Source organism: Cnephaeus nilssonii (assembly GCF_951640355.1).
Source record: "Cnephaeus nilssonii genome assembly, chromosome: 5".
Lineage (NCBI taxonomy): Eukaryota > Metazoa > Chordata > Mammalia > Chiroptera > Vespertilionidae > Cnephaeus > Cnephaeus nilssonii.
Genome location: NC_137076.1, coordinates 50,619,939 through 50,631,180, shown reverse-complemented (window position 1 = coordinate 50,631,180; position 11,242 = coordinate 50,619,939). Strand labels below are relative to the sequence as shown.

The window sequence follows — 11,242 nt, the reverse complement described above, 5'->3', positions numbered from 1 at the left end:
GAGTGAGAGAGAGGAACATTGATCAGTTACTTCACTTTTGCATCCCAACCCAGGCTTAAATCCTGGTATGTGCCCTGACTGGAATTGAACCATGACCTCCTGGTTCATAAATCAATGCTCAATTAGTGAGCCATGCTGATCGGGCAAGACATTTCTTTTTGATGTTTGTCTTTCGGAGCATAATGTATGAATTGTAATTTTTTTGTTCTGATAATGTTTATTAATAAACACATGGTGATATAATATTGTTCTTGATTTTAGTGGCTTCTTTTAAAACTGAATTACATTATTTCTTCAAAACATAAAAATTTTTGCTATACCGTTAGTGAGCTCACAATGGTAGTGTATGCCTTGTGAATAGGTCTAGTTGTTTGTGCTTGGATTAAAAATATTTTTTCCTCACACATTAATTTACAGGAAATGTGATACACATCTCTTTTAGGAATGTCCTAATTTCCCATCATATTGTCCAATTAAATGAATTGAGGAACTTTGGTATTTCTAAATTTGGTCAACAGAGAATAGTTGAATGACGAGTAAATAAGTCTTGCTGGGAAGATGTTGCTTAAGTAGTAAAATGGTTCAGCCAACAAATGTGCAAAAAAATTAAATATTAACTAAGGAAGGTAACCATTTCTAAAGTCATACCCAACAGAGGATTCAGGAATATATATAGGATTGAAGAGCTCTCTGTTAAGTTCACAAGCAAAGGACGGTTTCTTGGAACTTCCAAAAATTTTAAATCATGAAACATCTATTACTGCTACTATTATGTGCTCTTGTAGTTCAGTCCCAAGTTTCCACTGACTATGACAATGCGGTGACTTTTTAAAATTTATTATTATGTTATTACTAATATTATTAATATAAAATACCAATCATAATCATATGGAATATTTATTTGAATGAAATTAACCTCTATTTTAATTATGAAATGGAACTATCAATCTCAGGGACCCATTTTATTTAAAGAATGTTACATAGTATTTTTTATATAAAAATGAAATAATAATTTCTTGTTTTCTGGTTTATCACTTTCATTTTCCCAGGATGAAGATGACACACCTAAGGTAAGATGTGTTTTTCTCACTTGTTGTTATCCCAAGTACTATGAATTTTGTTTAGTTCTAGCAACACATTACTAAATTATGAGAACAAAAATCTGAAAATTTTGCAGACTATAAAATAACAAAAGAGCAGTATTTTAAAAGTAAAAAGCTGTGGTAGATAGGTTCTATTTAGTGAAGAAGAGTCATATATAACTCCTGAAATTGCTGGCTATTTATGAATGAAAATTACAAACCAAATCTAAAAGTGGAATAATACATCAAGTGCAGTGATAGAAAATGAAATATTGTGTTTTTTTTTCAAATTAAAAATTTAAATAATAGGTAGCATTTATTGCTATTATTAATGATTATGAAACATATAGCCCAGATTAACTTATTCAGTTTCCCAGTTTGATTTATTCATTGGTAGAACAGTTTTTCCTCAAGTACTATCTTTGTTGATTTATTCCTGTGGGTTTGAAGATATCAAAAAATACAGAAATGCATTTAGGCAAATGAATACTTAAATAATTTTAATTTTAATATCAAAATGCATCAAATTTCTCATCTATAACAGCATCGTTACACTAGAAAGAAAAGTACACAATAATGTTTAAATGACAAGATTAATTTTGAATCATTTGTTGAATTGGAAGGGGAGCTAAGTGATCTAATTATCAAACTATACATACAAAAATATTCTTGTCTGGTTAATTGCATTATGTAAGAAAAATGTCAAGAATTTGTAAAGTACTTGGCTAAGCATTTTGATATTCTTGCTCACAAACTGATCCCTACAGAGACAGTTTACTAGTTCAGGTTTTCAAAATGGATTTTCTACTGTTAGTTATTTCAATAAGTGGTCTTCATAAACCTAAATACCCATATAAATTTTAAAACTATTTTTATTTCTTTTTCTCTATAACGCTAGATCATCAATGCTACCTTTCTAATAGCACTCTGACATAAAAAGAATATATTTTTCTTTCTGTTATAAATTGATTTGTAATATATAAATGAATTACATTTTATAAAATTCCTGTTAGAACAGATCAGCTCTAACAGAGAGATCACATCTTCAAAATGCAATATGTATATTTCCCCATACCTTCACACATTATTATTTTTATTGCAATCACACATAACAGTTATTATAGTGTAAGTCCAGCAATTAAGCAGGGGAATCAGGAACCAACCTGTCTGGATTGAAAGCCTAGCACTCTCCAACTAAATGTTAAATATTGTAACTTAATGAGTAAATGACAGTAAAATTCCAAATAGAGTCAGTGAATGACTTCCAGGCTCACAAAATAACTAAAAAGCTTAGTCTCTGTTTCAAATCTTTTGCTAATTTGTAATTAAGCCTGAACGGGTACAATAACTGACAAAGAGCTTATGATAATATAGTTAATTCCGGTCAACCCTTTTTATATTGCAATGCATATTTTCCACTTCATTATCTTTTAATGTAATTTTTTAAGTTAACAAATAATTTTAATCACAATGCACATACCTTGAGAATTATTTTAAATATGAAAAAAGTCATGTTGTTTGATAAAGAAATCATGTAAGAAATTTCATTAGAATGGCTAATCAAATACTTTTGTTGGTAGAAGATAGGAAGAAGATTGGGATTAGTAGTGGACAAGCCACTTTAACTATAGTACCTATTATGTGTGATTGTAACAAAAATAATAATGAATACTTACTTTATGCCAGGTATTCTTCTGAGGGTATCCTATGCAATGAATCATTTAAATCTTATAGATCTAACTATTATTACCCCTATTTTACAGATAAGAAAATGGGCACCGATAAAGTAACTTGCCCAGGATCTTATAGCTAGGAGGTCATAGGGTCAAGCCAAGCAGCCTGGCTTCAGAGGGCCTTTTTCCTCTTCAAACATATTGGAGTCAAGGGTCGTCTGATAAGGAATAAATCCATATTGCTTTAGGATATTTTTATATAGGGCTTATCCAAATTAACCATCAATTCATAAAAACTAAACATGGGGAAATGATTAACGATAATTATAGGAATTTAGTAACCCAAGTAGCTTGAGAATATTTATTCTTCCTGAAAATATAGATTTCTCAATATGTTGTGTCTTCCCATGTATAGATATCATGGATCTAAGATAATTATTATTCATAATATGATGCAGCTTTATTTTAGAGCCTCTTTTTAAAAACCACCTGAGATACAACAGCTTTTTGCACAGTTTTTCTTTCTGCTGTTACTGAAGAGACCTAAGCAACCTATTGATTTACCAACTAATGCAGCTGATGGACCTTAAGCAAGTCATCATCAGTGTGCGATAACCTAAAATTTAGGTCCTAAATGATAACATGAGGATGTTGGAATAGTTACATCTCAAATCTTCTATAACACTCTACGTTTTATTTCGGCCTGTTTCTCTGAAGAGCGATTTGGGCGCCCGCGGTCACCGACCCCGTGACAAGAAGAGAGAAGAGGCTCCCAGCCTGAGACCTGTCCAGCCTCCCATCAGTGGAGGTGGGTATCGTGCTCGTCCAGCCAAAGTGGATGCCAGGCAAAAGCAAGTGCAAAGAAAAGCCCCTGATGCTGGGGGCTGTGTTCATGCTGACCCAGACCTGGTGAGTGCCCTGAACTTTTTAGCAGAGACAGCCTCCATGTTCATCATAGCTCCCTAATGTTTCATTGATCCATGTCGCCACTGGAGTTACTTTGTTTATTTTGGAGATAAATATAAAACATAAACAAATTGAGCCTTTGGTTGAGGATTTCTTTCTAGTTTTTTGTTTTGTATTGGTTCTGGGCCCAAGATTACAAATGAGGACACATGGGTGTTGCCTTTACCTTTGAATTTGCCCATTTCATTTGTTTGGGTGAGAAAATTTTCAGTTATTTATTACATTTATTTTGTGATAAGGACTAGTTTTAATCTTCATGAGAATATGATGATGACTCTTGAATTTCTGGCCTTATGTTAAGAAAATCAAATGACAAGTTTTTGTATTGGCGAATTATATCATTGAATTTTCACTATGTGCTATTTTCACCAATATCTGTAACTCAAATGCTTCATATAATGCCTAATATTTTCACTGTTTGCAGGGAGTGTTGTGTCCTACAGGATGTCAGTTGCAAGACACTTTGGTAAGACAAGAAAGGACAGTGAGAGACCAAGTAAATGAGATAAATAATAATATGGAGTCTGTATCCCAGACCTCTTCGACCACCTTTCACTATGTGACTTTGCTCAAAGACATGTGGGAAAAGAGGCAGAAGCAACTAAAAGGTAGATATACTTGTGTTTTCTGTTCGATTCTGTTAAACGTTTGGGACTGTTAGATTGCCACGGGAATGCATGATTGTGAGAAGATAAACATTTCTGGATTAGCCTAAACAGCATACACCATCTTTCAGTATGGGTCTGGTTACCCGGAGGTTCCCACATAGTCATCTTCATGTGCAGCTTGTCAGACAAGCACTATTTACATTCCCAATGTGGTATCAGCGAGGATGGCTTTCTATGAAAAAGTTTTCTGTGAGTCCTCATTTTTAACCATAAGAAACTTGTGATTCAGAAGACAATATTCACAGAGTAAAAATTTAGCATTTATTTATTTAACATTTGCTGTCTGAAGGTCTAAATGCTACTTTCTCCTTTTTTTCCTCCTCACCAAAGGAATAAACCACCTATTTTATTTATTTTTAAGCATATTTTTAGCTTACAGCTGAGCTAAGTTACTAGGATAGTAGCTAGAATATTTGTTAATTTGTATATGCCATGGGCCAAATAATTTTCCCTAAGTACAATTGCACATCATGATTGCCTGATGGTAACTCAGTGCCCTTTCATTTATTCTCAGAAAAGCCAACGCACAATTGTATGCTTGAATACTTTTAGTTTCTCAGGAGAAAATGTGAATCATTCCTACATAATTTCATTTTTCCAGAAAATGAAAATGTAATACATGAGTACACCTCAGAGCTGGAAGCACGCCGATTATTTGTAGATGAGTCCTTGAATAGTAATATCCCGACTAACCTTCGTGTACTCCGTTCAATCCTGGAAAACTTGAGAACCAAAATACAAAAATTAGAATCTGATGTGTCAGCTCAGATGGAATACTGCCGCGTCCCCTGCACTGTCAGTTGCAATATTCCTGTGGTCTCTGGCAAAGGTAACTGGTTAATAAACATATTTCTGGAGCATTCCAGAAGAACTCACACTCTCTAAAAATAAGGAAACTGATAAAAGCCCAGTGGATTTGCCCCACAGATCCTGATGACAATACAGCACATCCCTAGTATGCTGTGGTCTGACGTCGCCTAATGTCTTTGCAAGCTTTTGATGAGCTGGATGTAGTGAATGATGGTACTAGCTCTACATGTATGTGCACCCTTGCTTGAAGAGATGGCAGACCATTGAATAGGTGCAGGCGTTTCTTCCTCCCATGTGTTCTGGCAGTTTATCTCTGGCAGATATCCCAGGACACAAAAGGTAGAGAAGGGCTTTTTCATCTCCGTAGAAGATACAACTCAAAACTGAGTTTGATTTTCAGTAAAAGGAAGATTCAATTTCTATAATATATTCTCAGAAGTCTAAATTAAAATATTTCTCAGGAACCTCTGTAATTATAAAGTTAGTGACTAAAGACCAAGGAAATATGTTGTAGTTCCCTGAATATAATGTTTCTTTATGGTTGCAGAATGTGAGGAAATTGTCAGGAATGGAGGTGAAACATCTGAGCTGTATCTCATTCAGCCTCACACTTCTATCAAACCATATCGAGTATACTGTGACATGAACACTGAAGGTGGAGGTAAATATTGGATAGTTGTTGATCTATTATTCTGTAATTATTTTGATATGACAAAATACTAGCAAATAAAACCTAGCTTTAACATAACCAACAAAAGGCCATTTGATTTGGAATTCAATCTCATATTTTAAAAGTTATAAAATATCTATGATTCACAATTTGGAGTAATATAAAGCACTTGTAGTTTTTATTTTTTTTAAAACATATTAAACAGTTTTTTTAATATATTTTATTGATTTTTTACAGAGAGGAAGAGAGAGGGATAGAGAGTTAGAAACATCGATGAGAGAGAAACATCGATCAGCTGCCTCTTGCACACCCCCTACTGGGGATGTGCCCGCAACCAAGGTACATGCCCTTGACCGGAATTGAACCTGGGACCCTTGAGTCCGCAGGCCGATGCTCTATCCACTGAGCCAAACCGGTTTCAGCGCACTTGTAGTTTTTAAAGATTTTACGAGTTTTCTTATATTTATTTCCTTATTATATATATTTTGGAGCACTAATATAAGTGGGGATAAAATAAATAGACAAAGAATTCAGACATTTCCCTCAAAGTGGCATTATTTATTACTGTTTAATATGTGTTGTTTTTTCTTTCTTTCTTTGCCCCAAAGGGTGGACAGTAATTCAGAATCGTCAAGATGGTAGTGTTGACTTTGGCAGGAAATGGAATCCATATAAACAAGGATTTGGTAATATTGCAACCAATGACGAAGGGAAAAAATATTGTGGCCTACCAGGTAAAAAACTGAGAGTACAAAATAATATAATTCTACTTACAATGTTTTTTCTTCCATTTATAAAAACATAGTGTTGGGAATCTGGTTTAGGCATTTTAGGAAGTTAAGAATTTATGAAAAGAGTCTGAAAGATAAGGGAAGAGAGGCAGTTTTTAGTTTCTAAAGGTTGTATTTTTGGTGAGATTTTATTTTATTTTTCCTTTAGGTGAGTATTGGCTTGGCAATGATAAAATTAGCCAGCTTACCAACATGGGACCCACAGAACTCCTGATTGAAATGGAGGACTGGAAAGGAGATAAGGTAAAGGCACGCTATGGAGGATTCACTATACAGAACGAAGCCGGGAAGTACCAAATCTCAGTGGACAAATATAAGGGAACAGCTGGCAATGCCCTCATGGAAGGAGCTTCTCAACTGGTGGGAGAAAACAAAACCATGACCATTCACAACAGCATGTTCTTCAGCACATACGACAGAGACAATGATGGCTGGTATGTGTTCTTCCCTCCTGCTATAAAAGCCACCACTGATATTTTTATTTGGGATCATTAATGATAGTTAATGTTAATAACTCTCATTGCTTGGGTGGTTACCACATGTATCAGCCACTGAAGTAAGCTCTTTTTTAAAAATATATATATTTTATTGATTTTTTACAGAGAAGAAGGGGGAGGGACAGAGAGTTAGAAACATCAATGAGAGAGAAACTTTGATCAGCTTCCTCCTGTACACCCCCTACTGGGGATGTGCCCACAACCAAGGTACATGCCCTTGACCGGAATCACACCTGGGACCCTTCAGTCCACAGGCGGACGCTCTATCCACTGAGCCAAACTGGTCAGGGCTGAAGTAAGCTCTTTATGTATCATCCTGATACGGTTACCAGTATGATTCTCATTTGACAAATGAAGTTTAGAGAGATTAAGTAATTTATCCTAAGTCACACAACTATGAAAGATAGAACTGGAATTAGAACACCCGTGCCTTCTGAGTAGTGAGTGTTTAAATACATTTCTATCTACACTAATAAAAGAGAAAGAGGCAAATTGACCATAACTTCGCAACACCCACCAGCCAATCAGTAGTGAGTATGCAAATTAACCCAACAAAGATGGCAGGTTAATTTGCATACTCAGGCGCCAAGCGGCGGGGGGCGGGACGCTTGCGTGGTCGCCATGGCGACGACACAGGCATTCCACAATGCCCCAGCCACTCCAGGCCTCTGGGCAGCATGGGAAGGCGGAAAGGTGGCTCCAGGCCAGGGTGAAGGTGGTGCCGGCAGCCAGCAGAAGGAAGGCCCATTCTTGCACGAGTCTTCGTGCATCAGGCCTCTAGTATCTCTATATTTGAATATGTATATTGAAACCCTCATTTTGTTCTTCAGAGTTCTCTAATATTAAGAGATCTGAAATCTCTCATTTCAGTAGAAAGTAACAAATACAGATGAATTTGTCACAGATGCCCAGTTCTCTCTCTCTTTTTTTTTTTTTTTTTTTGCTACAGGGCAGAGAAGGTCTTTGGTGTATTAGTGTGGATTTATTTATAGAACTAAAGGAAAGGGGCACAGCACACAGCATTCTTTGTGGGTGCTTTGGATGAAATTAACTGGATGATTCCGTAGTTGTAATAACCCCAAACACATTTCTTTCCAGGGTAAATGCAGACCCTACAAAACAGTGCTCTAAAGAGGATGGTGGTGGATGGTGGTATAATAGATGTCATGCAGCCAATCCAAATGGCAGATACTACTGGGGTGGACATTACAGCTGGGACATGGCAAAACATGGCACAGATGATGGAGTAGTCTGGATGAACTGGAAGGGATCCTGGTATTCAATGAAGAAGATGTCTATGAAGATCAGGCCATTTTTCCCACAGCAATAGTCCCCAAACATAAATTTTTATTTTTCCGTGTGTAACAACATTTTTGTATATTATGTCATTGGAATGTTATTTCATACATTATATCCCTTTAAAACTGTCAAAAGGCTGTGAGTGTGACTTTTTGGAAAAAAGTATTTGGGATAAGTGAAATTAAAATTAGGACACCATTTTCTTTTGTACTCTTCATTTATATTGCTCACCAAGAGGCAACCAAAAGGACAAGTGTGGATAGTGGATGTTCAGAATTTCAATTCCAGTTGATCGTGAAAAGTTTCGGGATAGGAAGAGGAATTTTCTATCCTTGTTGTAGCAAAACTATGAGGCAACCTAAAAGCTTATGTTTAAAAGTCCATTTGGTAAGCTCTATTTATGTAAGGTCTGCCACAGAAAACTTTCAAAAAAATATCAATTAAACTAGTCCCTGTTGCAATAAAGTACTGTTTTCTTATTTTGTAACCTACATGGCCAATGATTTAGGCTTTGAACTTTTAGGAGAAGAGAAGCATTCACAACCTCAGATAGCTCATAAACTAGCACTGAACATTTGAAGATTCAAAATCTCACTCTGCCCCATGGAAAACCACTACTCTGTCAGCTAACTGGACTTTGGGATCAGAGTTCCCAAGAGGACAATTAGGATCAAGCCTTCACCATTTGGCTTTTTTTTTTGGGGGGGGGGGTGGAGGGGGGTGGGGAAATAGCAAGGTAGGAAGCAGTAATTGATTATTGTCCCTAATTAGGGGAAATTGGGCTTACTGGCCTCAATTTGGTTTTTCGTTTTTACATAGCTACACCAGAACTAAGGTAGAAATGGATTTTTGGTTTTTCTATGTCTCCCCAAGAAATGAATGTATCAACTCAACTTTTTTTTTTTCTTGAATTCTCCCATCACTTCACTCCAAGTGTCCTTGGCAACCCTATGACCTTAGGCCCTCCTTTCCTTAGCTTAGCATAACTGCCATTGATTTTCATGAAAACTTATGGTCCTGAAGTTCATCCTCTTGACCTTTACACCTCAGCAAAGGTTGTTAAATCATGGAAATGCTGTCACTCTCTTAATTCCTCACCAAATCCAACTTCAACTTTTACCTGGCTTCCCTGCCATAGTTCTGTTCTACCCCTATCTATAATTGTCTATTACTCTGCTACCACATCTATTGTCTTAATAATAAAAAAATTCTGACCAGATTACTTTCCTGCTTAATGTTATTTCCTTGTTATCTAAATTTTAAGTCCAAATTCCACAGCTGGGAGTGAAAATAGTCCCAGCACTGCCCTCCGCCCCCACCCCACCCCCTTCCCTGCACATCTACATTCTTGTCCTAGTGAATTTTTCACCATTCCAGGGAAGGTCAGGTTCTTTTATATGATGCCCTCGTTGATAACAGTGTCTTTCCCCAAAATCCTCTGGCAAATGGTTCTTCGTTGTTTTCAAGCCTCACTTAAACTTCAATTTATCTGTGGCACATACCTTCCTCCTTTACTGGTAATGAGCTCTTGCTCATCTGTGATTCCAGAATCATCAGCCTCTGAGAAAGGCTGATTTTCATAAATTTGGATTTGATAAAGATCTTGGGTAACTCTTATTAAAATATACAGAACCCATTTTCCAATAAAGGTGCAGACAGAAATTCAATATGCAAAATACTTGAAAGTAGACCTGTTGTATGAGGGCTGACTGTAGCAAAAGCCTACTGAATCTGGATGGCAGATGGCAGGAGCCCAATGAAAGGGCAGTGTCCACCCTAACCGGTTTGGTTCAGTGGATAGAGCGTCGGCCTGTGGACTGAAAGGTCCCAGGTTTGATTCCAGTCAAGGGCATGTACCTTGGTTGTGGGCACATCCCTGGTGGGAGATGTGCAGGAGGCAGCTGAATCGGTGTCTCTCTCATCGATGTTTCTAGCTCTCTGTACCTCTCCCTTCTTCTCTGTAAAAAATCAATAAAATATATATTTTTTAAAAAGGGCAGTGTCCCTCAGATCTTTGTTCAGCCCCCATACACACTCACAGAGGATCTAAAAAATTCCTATATCTTAAAGTAAAGCCACAAAATTTTAAAAATATATATTTTTATTGATTTCAGAAAGGAAGGGATGAGGAGAGAGAGTTAGAAACATCAATGATGAGAATCATTGATCTGCTGCCTCCTGCACACCCCCTACTGGGGCTCGAGCCCACAATCCAGGCATCTGCCCTTGACTGGAATTGAACTGGGACCCTTTAGTCCATAGGCCAATGTTTTATCCACTGAACCAAACCAGCTAGGGCAAAGCCACAGATTTTATAGTAGGTAATCTGATGGTCAATTCTCAGTGAACGTACAAGTTACAGGAGCACAGAGACCACTTTTGGGTCATATGTACTATCTAGATCTCTAGGAAGAAGTAAGCCTTCTTAAGATATCATTTGCTAAGAAATGCCACATATGTGATAATTGCCCTTTCAAGCGTCACAATTTTGAATATAATAGAAAGGGAGTGTCCCCTACTTAGTATCTAAAAAGGTGACTTTTTTGAAGATAATGAAAAAAGATGAATTGAAAATGACTAATCCCACACCATGGCATGAGAAGTATAATATATTTTATTACATCATTAAGACTGAAAGTATGTCACAAACTATAAAGGATATCTGTGCTTGGGATGTAGACTTCCAGTTCCTCTGCATTCAGGAATCAAGGAAAGCAGCTCACCGATGTAACAAAGGAATTGCCCCACATGGGGCAGAAGTGTGGGTGACGCGATGTGACCCCAGT

At 36.7% G+C, this 11,242-nt stretch overlaps 1 protein-coding gene across 1 annotated transcript; it reads left to right on the top strand.

Moving 5' to 3' along the window:
* The first annotated feature begins 685 nt into the window (after positions 1–685).
* FGB (fibrinogen beta chain) lies at positions 686–8,654 on the top strand. The gene is made up of 9 exons (XM_079773116.1): positions 686–820; positions 1,050–1,070; positions 3,473–3,664; positions 4,146–4,329; positions 4,991–5,218; positions 5,747–5,860; positions 6,478–6,603; positions 6,809–7,094; positions 8,256–8,654. The coding sequence occupies exons 1-9, from the start codon at positions 746–748 to the stop codon at positions 8,485–8,487; spliced, it is 1,458 nt and encodes a 485-aa protein (XP_079629242.1). The 5' UTR covers positions 686–745; the 3' UTR covers positions 8,488–8,654.
* The last annotated feature ends 2,588 nt before the right edge of the window (positions 8,655–11,242 follow it).